This window comes from Monodelphis domestica, chromosome 3 (genome assembly GCF_027887165.1).
Source record: "Monodelphis domestica isolate mMonDom1 chromosome 3, mMonDom1.pri, whole genome shotgun sequence".
Taxonomy (NCBI): Eukaryota; Metazoa; Chordata; class Mammalia; order Didelphimorphia; family Didelphidae; genus Monodelphis; species Monodelphis domestica.
The window spans coordinates 476,531,822-476,548,985 of NC_077229.1; the positions used below are offsets into that span (position 1 = coordinate 476,531,822).

The 17,164-nt window shown below is 34.3% G+C and overlaps 1 protein-coding gene across 9 annotated transcripts in view; it reads right to left on the bottom strand.

The window, feature by feature from the left end:
- Positions 1–17,164, bottom strand: part of SKIC3 (SKI3 subunit of superkiller complex) — a 137,867-nt gene that overhangs the window by 74,985 nt on the left and 45,718 nt on the right. For all 9 annotated transcript variants that reach the window (XM_056824668.1, XM_056824664.1, XM_056824660.1 and 6 more), the window contains 8 exons: positions 9,844–9,984; positions 6,381–6,482; positions 4,849–4,988; positions 3,253–3,339; positions 3,063–3,166; positions 2,283–2,409; positions 844–1,023; positions 436–560 (listed from right to left, as the gene is read on the bottom strand). In XM_056824668.1, coding sequence (XP_056680646.1) covers positions 436–560; positions 844–1,023; positions 2,283–2,409; positions 3,063–3,166; positions 3,253–3,339; positions 4,849–4,988; positions 6,381–6,482; positions 9,844–9,984 — 1,006 coding nt within the window. The remainder of the gene's footprint in view (positions 1–435; positions 561–843; positions 1,024–2,282; positions 2,410–3,062; positions 3,167–3,252; positions 3,340–4,848; positions 4,989–6,380; positions 6,483–9,843; positions 9,985–17,164) is intronic.

Genomic DNA, 17,164 nt, shown 5'->3' on the forward strand with positions numbered 1-17,164 from the left:
CTTTCAAAATATACAGGATTCTAAAACAATGCAACTGGTAGCTAGGATTCATACCCATATTTTAAGTTAACTTTTATTTTTAATGTATTAACTTCATCATATTTCAATATTTTCATGAAGGAAGAAATAATTACTTTACATCCAAATAAAATCGACTACTCTATACTCCAGGTCAAACAAAATGATAAGAGAACTAGGAATCCAACTTAGTTCTCACTTAAGTGCCTTACTAAGAGATATAGGAAAGAAAAATCTTCACTTGATTAGCATTAATAACAAAAACATACTGAATGCTTTTTATGCAAACGATATTAAGACCCTGCTGCTATGCCACCCCCACCACAATATTCCACACAGCACAAGGAACAACTAATATTTACAAAATAAATTATCTCACTAAATTGTCTGAATATGGTAAAATTTAAGATCACTTACTCAGCCACTGCTTGAGAATGCTGACCAGCTTTCAAATAGTAGAGGCCTCTTCTAAGCCAGGCCCATTTTGCTGTCCCAGCACTTGCCTTTTCAGTTACTGTTGTTAAGATAACTAAGGCAGTTTCCTAGTGAAAAAAAATCAGTCATAGTTATTATTTCTAAAAGCAAAATACATGTGTGTAACTCATGAATGTATTCCTATACTAAATAACAGATTTCTAACATCTTTTTAAAACTGTTATATTGATATACTACTAAAACAAATAGTTTCATCATGGTAATGGTAAAAACATTTTGATGAGATGAATTTAGAGCAAAATAAGACAATCATAGCTGTTCAAATTAGTGTATATAATTATGCCAAAAGCATATGGGGAAAATGGCTAAAAGGCAAAGAAGGGGACATACTGTATCCTCAAGCTCCACGCTTAAGTCAACTGCTGCAGCTCCAGATTCTTCATCCGTTTCATCCAGCTCAAAAGCTTTTCTGTAACACCCCCGGGCTCTGCTCTTATCTCCAACTACTTCTCTGTAGTAATGACCTAAATATTGGAAAACCTTACCCATGTACGTGTCTAATTTTGCAGCCTTTAAATAAACAGTACATAAAAAAATGTAAATAGAAATGTGTATTTGGAGTGCAATTTTAAATATATGTGCAAAGGAAACAATAATAAAAATCTGACACTTGAATATGAAATAACTGATTAAATATCTTTTTTATCAAAGAGTGGTTTAATGAAAGATAGCTATTTCACAGTGATTAGAAAAAGCAGTCAACAAAATATTCATTTGCCTATACATAAGTTACAATAGTTAGTAAGATTTTTTAAAATCATAAAATCATGAAAACTATTCTGCTTTAAGAAAAGGATATAAGATTTCATACTATTAACAAGGAAACAAGGTAAAGGTTTGGTTCTGTAAGATTAAAAATTAATATTCATTACTCCAAGTAATTTTTATAAGATTTATTAATTTATAATATAATAAGATTTATAACTCCAAGTAATTTTTATAAGATTTATTAATAACTTGAAGTAAAGGAAAATGATAAGCTGAGCAAAGAATAGCTGCCCAGACCTCAAAAAGCGGGAGGGGAGAGAGAGAGAGAGCATGGGAAGAAGAGTCAAAAAAAAAAAAGCACGAAGTTACAGCAAACTTTTATGAACAATACGTAAGGACGCTACATGGACGAAGGGAAAAGGATTCTAGAAGATGAAGTCCAAGGGTTTCTAATTACACAGTTCTAAATCAGAATATTAAGGAATTCAAAAGAATAGCAGAAGGATCATTAGGAGAGAAGTCAAGTATCTCAGATTGGCCCCTAAACCAATCAGGACCATAGCTTCTCATACATAAAACCAGAAGATGGATAAACTCTATAAGGTCTCTTCTAGTGCTATAATTCTATTGTTATAAGTCAATTAAACTAATATAGCAATAGTATTATGAAGGAAATATTCCAAAAACTACATTTTTTACAGTGATTAATTCTCAGTTTACTTTGGTGTATTTCTTTTAAAAAGTACTTTTTTTCTTAATATTTTTAATTTCTTTGAAAGTCCACATCAAAGCATTATGAAAAAAACAATGAAATAACTTGCATTCTCTGACTTTGTTACTGTTTCTTCCTGCATTTTAAATTTTAGTTACAAGGGAAGACTTGATTGAGAAAAATATTCAAAAATAAATGTGATAGAAAGAAAGAAAAGGTATCAATTTTTTAAAAATATATATTTCTGAGATATACAACATATAGTATCTGCCTAAAGTTTAAAAACAGTATCTGAATCATTGCATTGAAAATTAATATCATATAAAGTAGATGTGAGCGTTTTTCTTACCTTCAAAAATTGGGTAAGAGCTTTTGTTTTGTCCTTTCTTGTATCTTCACTCATCAACCAATATGTTAATCCCAGATAATAATGATAATCAGCAACCTCAGTTTCTCTATCAAGAGCCCTCTGAAATCTAAGAAAAGGGAAAAAAGTGATGGCATAGAACTTGTGTGTGTGTGTGTGTGTGTGTGTGTGTACATTCCCGATGATGTGAAAGTCTGAATAAATTCTAGAGCATCAAATGAACCTAGTACCTTACTTTTGAAATTAATTTATGCCTAGGAAAACAAATTTGTTTTTAAAGGGTACTTTTAAAACATACTGATACTTTGGTACCCCTTTATACAAGGTAATAAAATAAAGAATATGCATGATCTAAAGGAACTTCTACTTTTTTTTTTTAAACCCTTACCTTTTGTCTTAGAGTCAATACTGTGTATTGGTTCCAAAGCAGAAGAGTGGTAAGGGCTAGGCAATGGGGGTCAAGTGACTTACTTGCCCAGGGTCACACAGCTGGGAAGTGTCTGAGGTCAGATTTGAACCTAGGACCTCCCATCTCTAGGCCTGGCTCTCAATCCACTGAGCTACCCAGCTGACCCCAAAGAACTTCTACTTGATTAGACATCAAAAACTGTAATGTGGCATTTTAATTCTTAAGATATGTGTGAAATAAAGTTATCCAATTAAATGGCAAAGAACTTTTAAAAGAATCAATTTATATAAGCATGGATATGGTACAAATTCACAAGTTTTTAACCAATCTATGTGCTGTCCATGTGCCCCTACCCTTTCTCTGCCTGTAGGTAGTCCTTTTTGGTAAAATGAATCAGTGCCTCCAAGGCATGTACTTCAGCTAGGTTAGGGTGAGAGGAAAGAAGTTTTTCCACAATCTAGAAAGAAAGATATCGTATTAATTCCATATAATAACATTCATGGCTTTTAATTTTTAAAAATTCCATTTGAATTAAAAACTTACCTTTGAAGTTTCATTAGTTAAGCCTTTGTTTAGATAAGCAAAACCTTTCAAAACTAAAAGCTCTGGAATATTATTTGCATCCGGGACCTAGAAAATAATTTTAAGTTGTTAGTAATCATTTATTAATGAATATTTTTTCTTTTCATTAAACAGCACAATTTGTCATTTAATTTAATTAATTAATTAAATCAATTTATTATTATTAATATTATATATAATAATATATTATTATTAAATAAATTAAATTAAATTAAAATATAGCAACAGAAACTGGTTAATTCTCAGTTTATTTCATGCTATTTCCAAGAGAAATATTTTTAATGATTTTAGAACTGTACAAAAAATTTTTTTTAATTTAAAAAATTTCAACACATTTTGTTAAGAAGTTACTATGGGTAAAAGGCATCATATTAAGTACTATGAAAGTAAAGTTGGCATGAGATCCATAGCTCTTTCTTCTAAGGAGCTGATAATATACTTATAAAAATACATAATATATGGAATGCATTCATACCAAAGTAAAACAGAGGAATTTGCTCACTAATTCTCAAATTTTAAGGAATTATGATATAATTTTATGATGTGTTATATATTATGTTAGTATAACATGATAAACGTATTAGATTATGATCAAATAAATTTTAAATATCAATAAAAATTTTTAACAAAACCCTACAATGGTATAAAAGATGTCCTTTGCTATATGGATAATGTATTTATTACTCATATTTTTCTGATGTTTTCTGATAAGAATGCTTTCAAACTAGAACACAAAAATGTTAGTGCAATTCCTTAAATCCAACTTTATTTTCTATGAATTTATTAAGTTGTATCTGCAGAGAATTATTATTAATAAAATTATGTGTATCATTGTGTTATTCTTTTTAAGATGTACAAGATATGTTCTCTAAATATTAAGACATCAAAACCTCAAACTACTTCTTATGGAGGAACTTATGACAAATTAGGCTCACGAAGGAAAAGCAGTCATGCTTGTAAGTTTGCCTGAGATTTCTGGCAAGGTCTGACTCTCATATAAAGGCACTGCTGCTCTTGGTCAAAGGTAATGCACAAAGTTGAGCTATGTCAACAAGCTGTTACAAGTGTCTTATCTGGGGAAATGTTCAAGGCTCATTGTGAAGTGTTTTCATAAACCTCTAAGTGATATTTATGTTCTGTTCCTGGGAAATATTTAGACCGCTTGTACCAACCTCCCACAAAGAACTTTATGTCATTTCACAGGCAGATGTCTCATCAATTTACATATGCCTGATGTATGGATAGTGCAACACCTAAAATGTACTAACAACAGACAAGAAAACAGAAAAATAAAAAGAACTTCTACTATGGAAAGAGCACATTTGTCTGGATATTATTTAGGCATTTTGCACATTTACTAATAAACTGTGTCCCATTTTTTTTTAACAAAAAGTCAAGCAAATGATGAAGAATCCAGAAGTGAGTAGATTGCAGTTTGTCATACAGATGTGGTATCATACTGGGGATACTTTCTTTTCAAGGCAAATTGTTTAAAAAAAGGAAGAAGAATTGGTTGATCAGAGAGCCATGGAAAGTTGAAAGCAAAACTCTTAATACCTGTTCTAGAGTGCTAATGGCTTCTTCTGAAGAATCATGATCTGAAAGTCTTATCAAGGCTTCTGCTTTCAAACAAAGGCAAAGATTCTTCTGATAAAGACTTCTACCAGATGAACTGCAATTTTCTATTCTCTTCAGAGCTAACAATGAAAAATAAAAATTTTAATCTGCTCTAAGGTGAATTTTTAAAGAGCTATTGAATAAACAGATATGTGTATTTCAAAAGAAGCACAAATTAACAATATAATTTAACACATGAAAAATGTGGTCATTAGAGACAGCAAGGAATTGGGAATCAAGAGGCTGTGGGTTTGAATCTACTTCTACTACAAACTACCTATGTAACCACATACAAGTTGGTTTCCTCATCAAAGGAGTTGTTCTGAGGAACAAATGAAATGATATATAGAAAACAATTTGTAAATCATAAAGCACCATATAAATACTAGCTTTTTAACTTTTGCTATCATCTGTAAAATGAAACAACTGGATCCTAAGTTCTCTTACAGCTCTAATCCTAAGATAATTTATAGCTAAAGATGAAATCTTCACTGAGCCCAAGAAGATAATTGTTGAAATTGTGACAGAGCCATATCAAAATATGCTATATTCTATATTAATAACTAGGCATCTCAGTATACCAACAAAGACTATTAAATAAATGAGGCTTACCCTCCACTCCCATACCAAAATGACTTGTACCAACTGGGCTATAAATCATATTCAGTGTGCATTCTAGAGGTCCCTCAGCATTAGAAAAATGAATGTATAGATTTGAAGGCATGGTCCAAAAATACAGAACAAGGCATCAAGAATCCCCTGCCCCTCCCTTATTTCAGCTGATACTCAATCACACAGGCTCCAAATCTCCTTAGGATTTTCCTTTGCACCTTTAGAGTAATTCAAAATCCTGGAGAAAATTTTAAAGATCAGCAATACATTCTCCTAAGGTCCATCTGTTCCAGGCTCAATACTCTGGATTCAAAGAACCCTTGAGGAGAACCTGAAAGTTTCTACTGAGAATTTATGTACCTGAGAACCTACTAAATGATGACTAAAGATATAATTAATCTAAAACAAACCCTTCAGGAATCTTAAATAATTATACATCCTAAAACAAAACAAAGCACTGGAATAATAAAGAAGTTATATTTCTGAAAATTAAAATAAAAGCTGACATTACTTTGCAAAGTGTTTTATATGCACTGTTCTCAAATGATCCTCACAATAACCCCAAGAAGCAGGCACTAAAGATAATATTATCCCCAACTTGAAGTGTTTTGCAAACCTTAGAAGGCTACATAAATGCTAGTTATCAATACCTTACTATTACTGTTGTTACTGACATCATTATTTTACTGATAAGTTAACAGGATACTTCTAGGTGCAAGAGCTCAAATTCAGAACTGGGTCCTCCTAAATCTCAATCTATCTCTATACCTACTTCACCATGCTACCTTTTACATTGCTTTCAAAACAAACTAACTAAGCAACTCTTTATCTCAATCATAAGATTTCAATAATACTATTACCTTGATTGCAGGAAAGAATAGCTTCTTTATATCGATGCATTTTCACTTGGGTGTCTGCCAAATGATACCATCCTGCTGTACACATACTGCTTAGGTTTAACCCTAATAGAATGTAATAATTATAAATTAAGGATTTTTGGTTATTGAGTTATAGAGAAAGCAACTTGAGCCTAGAGCAATGACAGCAGTTTTTATTAATTTTAAAAGCAATTTGAATCACTGAAATCGGTAATGGCTTTCACAAAAAAAAAAAAAAGAATAATCATTAATAGCAAACATTATTATAAAAGCAAAAGAGAATTGGCTTCCTTTGCATATTCTTGGCTTAGAACAGTCATCTAAGTGTCACACATATAAAAGATCACAGATTATAAATCTAGACCTAGAAGGGACTTCTAAGGGCAAATTTTCCACCGCTCTGACTTTAAAGATGGGAAAACTCATCATTAAGGAAGTTAAAAAATTTGCATGATGACCACACAAGTTCTAAATGGTCCTCTGACTTTAGAGCTATTGTTTTTCTACTGCACAATGCTAAATCTTTAAGCAATAATAAAGTACTTAAAAAACTCTTTCCTTTTATTTTGTTCTATGAATAAAATTTAACCACAGGTTTAAAAAAGTATGAAGGAATGAAAAATTGAAGGAAAACTTTTAAGTTCTTTTTATCCAAAAGCAAACTGAAACTAAAACTTTGCCCAAAATAATTTTCAAAAGTAATGCAGGGCGAGAAAAAAAAAGTACTGCTGACTTGGAATAAATTTAAACCAATGGCTTATAAAGCCTTTATATACACAGATTTTTATACACAGATAGTTTTCAGATGGTTTCAATATAATTATTTGTAAGAAAGTCAATAACCTGATTAATTTTTATTTTTCATATGCTGTAAATAATGTATTACTAACTACCTTCATTAGGATGTCTGAATATACAGTACTGATAGTTTCTGCAATAATATTGGCAACATTTTTGCTCATTTGTGAAAAAAAATAGCTTAAATATGTGCTTACTTTGTTTTTCCATAGTAAAAAAGATTTTCCTCTCAAAACATAACCCTAAGAAGCATGACTTTTAATGTAAATTATGAAAAGAAAAATCAAGGAGATAAAGGGGGAAAATTCCTTATAATGATTTATTTCTAATTCTAAAACTGGCAGCTTTTGATTAAATGAAGATTAATTGTCTATATTCCTAAGAAAAAAATTCAAAGGTAATATAATCTTAAAATTATGATCAAACACACATTTTTTAAAATGTCAACCACGGGGGCAGCTGGGTAGCTCAGTGGATTGAGAGTCAGGCCTAGAGATGGGAGGTCCTAGGTTCAAATCTGGCCTGAGACACTTCCCAGCTGTGTGACCCTGGGCAAGTCACTTGACCCCCATTGCCTAGCCCTTACCACTCTTCTGCCTTGGAGTCAATACACAGTATTGACTCCAAGACAGAAGGTAAGGGTTTAAAAAAAAAATGTCAACCACTTCTGCTATAAACAAGGCACTTGCTAGACAACAGGGGTAAAAAGAGATAAAAAGTTAACAGTAGTCTAGAGAAGCTAAATGGCTTGGTGTTTAAAGAGCCAGGCGTGGAGATGGGAGATCCTGGGCTCAAATCTGATGTCAGAAACTTCCTAGTTGTGTGGCCTTGGGCAAATCCCTTAACCCCAACTGCCTCGCCTTTACTGCTCCGTCTACCATGGAATGGTTACTTACTATCACTTCTGTTTGGTATGAAATTGGACAGTATTCCCCAGTACACGTTAATTAGTATTACTAGTCATAGACTGGCAACTTCCTATAGAAAATTAGTGGAAGTTGGGTGCCCTTAAGAAGGGAAACACCAATCTCTTCTTATGAAGAGCAGAAAAATCCCACTCCTCAAGCATCTTTTATACACACACACACACACACACACACACACACACACACACACACACACACACACACACACACCCCTTTACTACTCTTTTCTAATGTGGCTAAAAGAACAACCCCCCCTTTTGTTTCCATAGGAAAAATATTAGTGTCCCACTTCCCATGGGAAATGTCTTAAAACTTACAAGTTATAAACTTGACTATTTGTCCTAAACGTTTCAGCCTAAAAGGTCTTGTGCATGTCTATTTCTGAAATTGCAAACTTAAGGAAAGCCCTTAGAAGCACTAGGAAAACTTAAGGAGGATAGAACAAACAAAAGCATTATGTCACACACAGGTGGTGGGCAACAAGAAGGGAAGTACCATGTTAAATTTCCATAAAATCTGAATTCATTCTTTTAGCCACATTAGAAAAGAGTAGTAAAGGTATATTTATGTGTATATATATGGACACTGTTTTCTGAGAGATTCCTCCAGACCATGCTTCCATATCCCATATTCAATTCATATTCTCTCTCTCTCTCTCTCTCTCTCTCTCTCTCTCTCTCTCTCTCACTCTCTCCCCTCCCTCACTCCTTCCCAACATTTCCTAAATAAAGCTACATTTTCCCTGTCAGCATCTATCTAAATCTCCTCTCTGCTCATTAGAGTGATTTCTGGGGATATAAGTCCCCCCTCAAAATTCTACACACACTTCTAAGACAGAAACTAAGAATTAAAAAAAAATTTTTTAATGAAAAATAAACAACCCCTGCCCTCGAGGACTTAATGTATCTACTAGAACATCATTTTCTTGTTCAAGATTGTTTATTTAAAATTTAATCTGCAACATAACTAACTTTAAGTAACATACCTTGTCATTGAGACAACATAGTCTTGACATTAACCATTAATATCGGAACTGTTATTAATGAGCACATTTTTAAAAGTTGTAATCATTTTTTACTGTAAAGGCCAATTAGAACCTGCTTTGAAACTTACGATCTTAGAGAGCTGCTTGAGGTACTGAGAAATAAAGTGACAACCCATGGTCATAAAATTAGCCCATCCACCAAATAATACTGCCTTTTTCTATAATTGTTCAGCAGTTATTTGATTTGTATTGAATGACAACCTAAAATCTGACTGCACAATCTATAAAACATTAGTATCTCATCCATAAAATTTACCCAAAGAAATACCAGTTCACAATATTTTCTTCTTACTTTAAATTCCTACAGTACCTCAGTAGATGCCCCATTGCAATGACCTTTGCTATTGCATCAATTCATTCAGAACCTGTGATTTCATTCATCAACAAAGATCATAACCATCTCTAACAAAGAATTGCCTAAAACTTAGAGCTTAAGTTACAGTCCAGGATTACCTAGCTGTATATATAAGAGATCCCATTTTAGCAACATGACAGACTTCCTCTATCAGTCTTGCTATTAAGACGCTTTGAAATGTCTAATTCTTTCTTATGGGTTTTTCTCTCTAACTAGATTTCAAGTTCTTTAATAACCAATACTAAGTACTTAAAAATTGAATATCACTTCAAAAGCAAAATTTCTACTATATATTTTTTACTTTATGCATTATATATTTACCTTCTGTTAAGTTTTGGGCAGCCTCTTCATATTTTTTGTCTTGTAGTGCTTTTATGCCTAAGCCAATGAGGCCAGGACCACTTTTTGAATCCTTCTCCAACAGTTGGTAACAATACTGTAGAGCTTCATCAGTAAAACTTCCTGGTATCAAGGAAAAATTAATTAAAGTTAAATCATGTGCACAAACTTTTCAAGTGCCAGGTCTAAAAAAACTTAAATTGTATACTCTTAAAAATTATATGAGAAAAAAAAATAGGGACACTAATATACTGTTAGTGGAAATGTGAATTGAAACAACCATTTTGGAAAAACAATCTGAAATTATGCACAAAGAGTTATAAAACTGTATATACCTTTTGACCCAGCAATACTACTCTTAGATTTATTTCTTAAAGTGAACAGGGAAAAGAACCTATATGTTCTAAAATATTTTTAGCAACTCTCTTTGTGGTGAAAATTGAGGGGATGGCCTCAATTTGGGAAACTGGCCATAGCTAAACAAATTGTGGCATATGAATGTGATAAAATACTACTGTATCATAATAAATGATGAGCAAGTTAATTTTTCTTAAATATGGAAAGACCTACATGAAATTTTTAAAAGTGAAACAAGGAGAACCAATAGAACATTATAAACAGCAACATAAATATTATTTGAAGAACGACCGTGTATGTCTACCTCCAGAGAAAGAATTAATAAATAGAAACAAGCAAGACATAGTTTTAAATATTCATATATCTTTTTATCAAATGATGCCTTCTTTAGTGCAGAGAAAGGAAGGAGGAAGGGAGATGCCTGGGAATTTTAATGTAATGGACAAACAAATAAATAATTCTTTTAATTACATAAGAAAAGCATGGTAATAAAACAATACTGATCAGAAAGGGTACATGGAGAGCCAAATCAAAAATTAATTGGAAATAAAATAATATGATACTATAAAATCGGTTAGAGAAGAAATCATAGAAACAATTAATATTAATAATTTCATTGAGGAAAATGACAATGGTGAGACATCCTTTCAAACCTTATGGGATGCAGCCAAAGCAGTACTTAGAGGAAAATTCATATCCATGAGTGCATATATTAACAAATTAGGGAGGGCAGAGATCAATGAATTGGAAATGCAAATGAAAAACTTGAGAACAAACAAATTAAAAACCCCCAGCAGAAAACCAAACTAGAGATCCTAAAAATTAAGGGAGAAATTAATAAAATCAAAAGTGATAGAACTATTGAGCTAATAAACAAGGCTAGAAGCTGGTACTTTGAAAAAACAGACAAAATAGACAAAGTACTGGTCAAACTAATTTAAAAAAGGAAAGAAGAAAGGCAAATTAACAGCATGAAGGATGAAAAAGGGGACCTCACCTCCAACGAAGAGGAAATTAAGGCAATCATTAAAAACTACTTTGCCCAACTATATGGCAATAAATATACCAACCTAGGTGATATGGATGAATATATTCAAAAATACAAACTGCCTAGACTAACAGAAGAAGAAATAGATTTCTTAAATAATCCCATATCAAAAAATGAAATCCAACAGGCCATCAAAGAACTTCCTAAGAAAAAAATCCCCAGGGCCTGATGGATTCACCAGTGAATTCTATCAAACATTCAGAGAACAGTTAATCCCAATACTATACAAACTATTTGACATAATAAGCAAAGAGGGAGTTCTACCAAACTCCTTTTATGACACAAACATGGTACTGATTCCAAAACCAGGCAGGTCAAAAACAGAGAAAGAAAACTATAGACCAATCTCCCTAATGAATATAGATGCAAAAATCTTAAATAGAATACTAGCAAAAAGACTCTAGCAAGTGATCAGAAGAGTCATCCACCATGATCAAGTAGGATTTATACCAGGGATGCAGGGCTGGTTCAATATTAGGAAAACTATCCACATAATTGACCACATCAACAAGCAAACCAACAAGAACCACATGGTTATCTCAATAGACCCAGAAAAAGCCTTTGATAAAATACAACATCCATTCCTATTAAAAACACTAGAAAGCATAGGAATAGAAGGGTTGTTCCTAAAAATAATAAACAGTATATATCTAAAACCATCAGCTAATATCATCTGCAATGGGGATAAACTAGATGCATTCCCAATAGGATCAGGAGTGAAACAAGGATGCCCATTATCACCTCTACTATTTGACATTGTACTAGAAACACTAGCAGTAGCAATTAGAGAAGAAAAAGAAATTGAAGGCATCAAACTAGGCAAGGAGGAGACCAAGTTATCACTCTTTGCAGATGACATGATGATCTACTTAAAGAATCCTAGAGATTCAACCAAAAAGCTAATTGAAATAATCAACAACTTTAGCAAAGTTGCAGGATACAAAATAAACCCACATAAGTCATCAGCTTTTCTATATATCTCCAACACAGCTCAGCAGCAAAAAATAGAAAGAGAAATCCCATTCAAAATCACCTTAGACAAAATAAAATACCTAGGAATCTACCTCCCGAGACAAACACAGGAACTATATGAACATAACTACAAAACACTCGCCACACAACTAAAACTAGACTTGAGCAATTGGAAGAACATTAACTGCTCATGGGTAGGATGAGCCAATATAATAAAAATGACCATCCTACCCAAACTCATCTATCTATTTAGTGCCATACCCATGGAACTCCCAAAACATTTCTTTACTGATTTGGAAAGAACCATAACAAAGTTCATTTGGAATAACAAAAGATCAAGGATATCCAGGGAAATAATGAAAAAAACACAAATGAGGGGGGCCTTGCAGTCCCAGACCTCAAACTATATTACAAAGCAGCAGTCATCAAAACAATTTGGTACTGGCTAAGAGACAGAAAGGAGGATCAGTGCAATAGACTGGGGGCAAGTGACCTCAGCAAGACAGTATACGATAAACCCAAAGATCCCAGGTTTTGGGACAAAAATCCACTATTTGATAAAAACTGCTGGGAAAATTAGAAGACAGTGTGGGAGAGATTAGGAATTGATCAACACCTCACACCCTACACCAAGATAAATTCAAAATGGGTGAGTGACTTAAACATAAAGAAGGAAACCATAAGTAAATTGGGTAAACACAGAATAGTATACAGGTCAGACCTTTGGGAGGGGAAAGACTTTAAAACCAAGCAAGACATAGAAAGAATCACAAAATGTAAAATAAATAATTTCGACTACATCAAATTAAAAGGCTTTTGGACAAACAAAACCAATGTAACTAAAATCAAGGAAAACAACAAATTGGGAAAAAATCTTCATAAAAACCTCTGACAAAGGTTTAATTACTCAAATTTATAAAGAGCTAAATCAACTGTACAAAAAATCAAGCCATTCCCCAATTGATAAATGGGCAAGGGACATGAACAGGCAGTTCGCAGCCAAAGAAATCAAAACTATTAATAAGCACATGAAGAAGTATTCTAAATCTCTTATAATCAGAGAGATGCAAATCAAAACAACTCTGAGGTATCACCTCACACCTAGCAGACTGGCTAACATGACAGCAAAGGAAAGTAATGAATGCTGGAGGGGATGTGGCAAAGTAGGGACATTAATTCATTGCTGGTGGAGTTGTGAACTGATCCAGCCATTCTGGAGGGCAATTTGGAACTATGCCCAAAGGGTGATAAAAGAATGTCTACCCTTTGATTCAGCCATAGCACTGCTGGGTCTGTACCCCAAAGAGATAATGGACAAAAAGACTTGTACAAAAATATTCATAGCTGAGCTCTTTGTGGTGGCCAAAAATTGGAAAACGAGGGGATGCCCATCAATTGGGGAATGGCTGAGCAAATTGTGGTATATGTTGGTGATGGAATACTATTGTGCAAAAAGGAATGATAAAGTGGAGGAATTCCATGGAGCCTGGAACGACCTCCAGGAAGTGATGCAGAGCGAGAGGAGCAGAACCAGGAGAACATTGTACACAGAGACAAACACACTGTGGTATAATCGAACATAATGGACTTCCCCATTAGTGGCAGTGTAATGTCCCTGAACTATCTGCAGGGATATAGGAGAAAAAAAACTATCCATAAGCAAAGGACAAACTGTGGGAGTAGAAACACAGAGGAAAAGCAACTGCCTGACTACAGCAGTTGAGGGGGACATGACAGAGAAGAGACTCTAAACGAACACTCTAATGCAAATATTAACAACATGGCAATGGGTTCGAATCAAGAACACATGTGATACCCAGTGGAATCACGTGTCGGCTACGGGGGGTGGGGGGGAGGAAAAGAAAATGATCTTAGTCTTTAATGAATAATGCATGGAAATGATCAAATAAAATACTATAAAATTAAAAAAAAAGAGAGAGAAAATATAACAAACAAAAAAAGAAACAGTAACAAAACGAAATGAATTATCTCCAAGAACTACATACAGTAACCATCCAAGAAACAAACATCCTTGATGAAGAAAAAAAAATTGATATCATTATTCTTACCAAAGTCCTGAAAACAAATGCAAAAGCTTACCCCCATGCATGAAGAAAAACACAAGTTGAGCTTGCTTGCAGGCATGAAGAGAAACAAAGGCAAAGCTTACCCCCCCATGCATAAAGAAAATCACATGTTATCTTACTTGCACACACATAAAATTGACACATTCTGGCACTTAAGAAAATTTCATCTCACTTCCCTGCAAAAGTAACTTTCACTCTTACTTGCGCATACACACATGTAAATCACACACACATGCATTGTTCATGTGTCCTGGGTTCCTGATAGTACCAGCGGATCATGAGTGGAAGACCAAGTCTTCAATCAAGTCTGGACAATGGCGAATGGCATGCAGACCCGACAAAGGACCAGAGTGGAAGGAAGAGAATTTCTACAAGCAACATGAATGGACATGGAAGAACTTTGGAACTGTGAAATCTTGGAATTTTTGGCCATGAAGATGTGTAAGAATGCGTCACACATGTAAACACCACATTTATGCATGCACATCCTACATAGCAAAGTTAGGTATTCCATGGATTGGGTAAGTATACAGCTTGCATAGTTGCATATCAACAAAGACACACTGATGAGAAATTTCTGTGGAAAATTCTTTCTTTTCTGCATGAGTTTGCACAGAAATTTAGAAGGATGTACATATGTAAATGTGTTTGGACAAATGCAATTACTAAATTAACTAACAAGCTAACTTTTTTAGAGTAAGTTATTAACAATCTAACTACTAACAATAGTGATAGCCTAGTGAATTTGTCCAAGACTTAGGAAGTAGAGACCTAGAAGTTCTGAAGTATAGAAGTTAGATTGCATCATGATTGTAGGTTAGCATTTGTTAGAGTTAGGAAATTTTTCTTAGTGACTATATAGACATTAGGATAAGACATTTAAATGTTCAATATGTTAGTGAAATTGTCGAGATGAGTTGGAAATTGTTACTTATGTTGTTATGGAAAACTATGTTCATGTAATTCCCCTACCTAAATCATTTTCCTATCCCACTCTTAGCTTAGCATTTAGATAGAATAGCTAAGATGAGTTAGGATTTTGTTATGAGGGGAGGGGAAAGGGTAAGAGTATATTTGATAGATAGATGAAATTATTAAGGTAAGTATCACTGAAAAATGAAAATTTGCATTTTTTGCTAACAAAAGGGGGGATTGTGGTAGAGGCATGGAGAGAGGACTTGCAAGCCAAGATGCAAGAAACAAGCTGGGGACCTAACCTGCCTGTCAATCAAGAAGAAGGTTCCAATGGAATGTTCCCAGGAGTGGCAATTGAAGGTCTGGTGACAAGAGAGGGGAAGAAGAAGGATCTTAAAAACTTTTGACTCTGGCTCTCTCTCTATAGGTTGAACCTGGCTGAAAGACCCTTGTAGAGCTGGCTTGGTTTTGGGGCTCTCTGACTAAGGGAGAAACCTTTGCTCTCTCTCTCTAAGATTTGACTGACCAAGAATTGGAGGAAAGCCAGGCTGAAGGAGAGACTTTTCTTGGTGAAGAAGAAAGAAGATTTTAACCATTGTCCTCCATTTCTCTAACTGTCTTAGAGTCACAGTTGTGACTGGACTACTTTCCCAAACCCTCAAATTCTCCCTCATTTTAGATTAGGGACACCCTCATCCCTCTTACCTCAGTTTCCCATCCTGTTATCCCAATACCCCTCCCCCCCCCCCACTTGAAAAGGAAAAGAAAAGAGTATCTTTATAGTGCACTCAGGGGGGAAGGAAGAAGCCAAAGGCTTCAAGAAGAACTGGGAGGTGAGGGAGACAGGAAGCAGGGTTGGAGAAGGGAGGGAGTAAAAGGAGGAGGAGGTTAAGAAATATATTGATTTACTAGTCATCAGTAGGGATCAGTAGGCAAACACCAGAGCATTCCCCGGTATCTATCTAAAGCAAATCCCCTTTAGCAGTATCCCTGTGGCAGCATTCCCTTATAACAGCATCTCTGTAGGCAAGTGTATCCCCATATTTAGTAGCAGCTCTCTCTAGTAAACCAGAGCATTCAGTCATTGCAACAAGAAATAGTGTCAAACAGATTATTTTCCTATTTTACTACCCCTTCATTAGGGTCCCCCCATCCTCCAGTGCTACTCCTCTTGGCTTTCTCAATTTCTCCCGTTTCCCAGACAGTGCTCAAAGAATAGATAATAAAGGCACCTAGGTGGCACAGTGTATAGAATGCCAGGAATAAGTCAGGAAGACTTATCTACCTGAGTTCAAATCTGGCTTCAAATAGTAGCTATGAGATCTTGGGTAAGTCACTTAACCCTGTTTGCTTTAGTCCCCTTATCTGTAAAATAAACTGGAGAAGGAAATGGCCAATCACTCCAGTATCTTTTACAATAAAATCCCAAATAGGAACACATATTCAGACATGACTGAAAGGCTGAATAACATCAAAAAGACTGATTCAAAGAAAAAAGTTCCCAAAAGTTGGTATGAACAGATTGATGATGCCCATTTCTTGAAGCAGGGAAGCCACCATTGTATAGTAACTTTCACCAACTATGTTTTTTGGATATGATCTAGAGTACACAATAGCTAACCTTCATTAGGTAAAAGTAGGAGGCTCACTCTGATCCCGGTCTCAAAAATAATAACCTAGCAGGAACAAAATGAAAAGGATAAGAGTGAAAGGATAAGAGGAATCAAGTGAACTCTAGGCTGGCATTCCCTGAATGCTTAGGAAGACTTGGAATACTCTAATGTTGCTAAAAAATTGTCTTAAAGAGTAGGTATATTGTTCTCATTTTAAGGAAGGGCTTAGAAAGTCTTCTATCCCCACATCCTGAATTGAAATTTAGTATCCTCCTCCTCAATAGAACTATGGGGCACTTCCGGTTAAGATG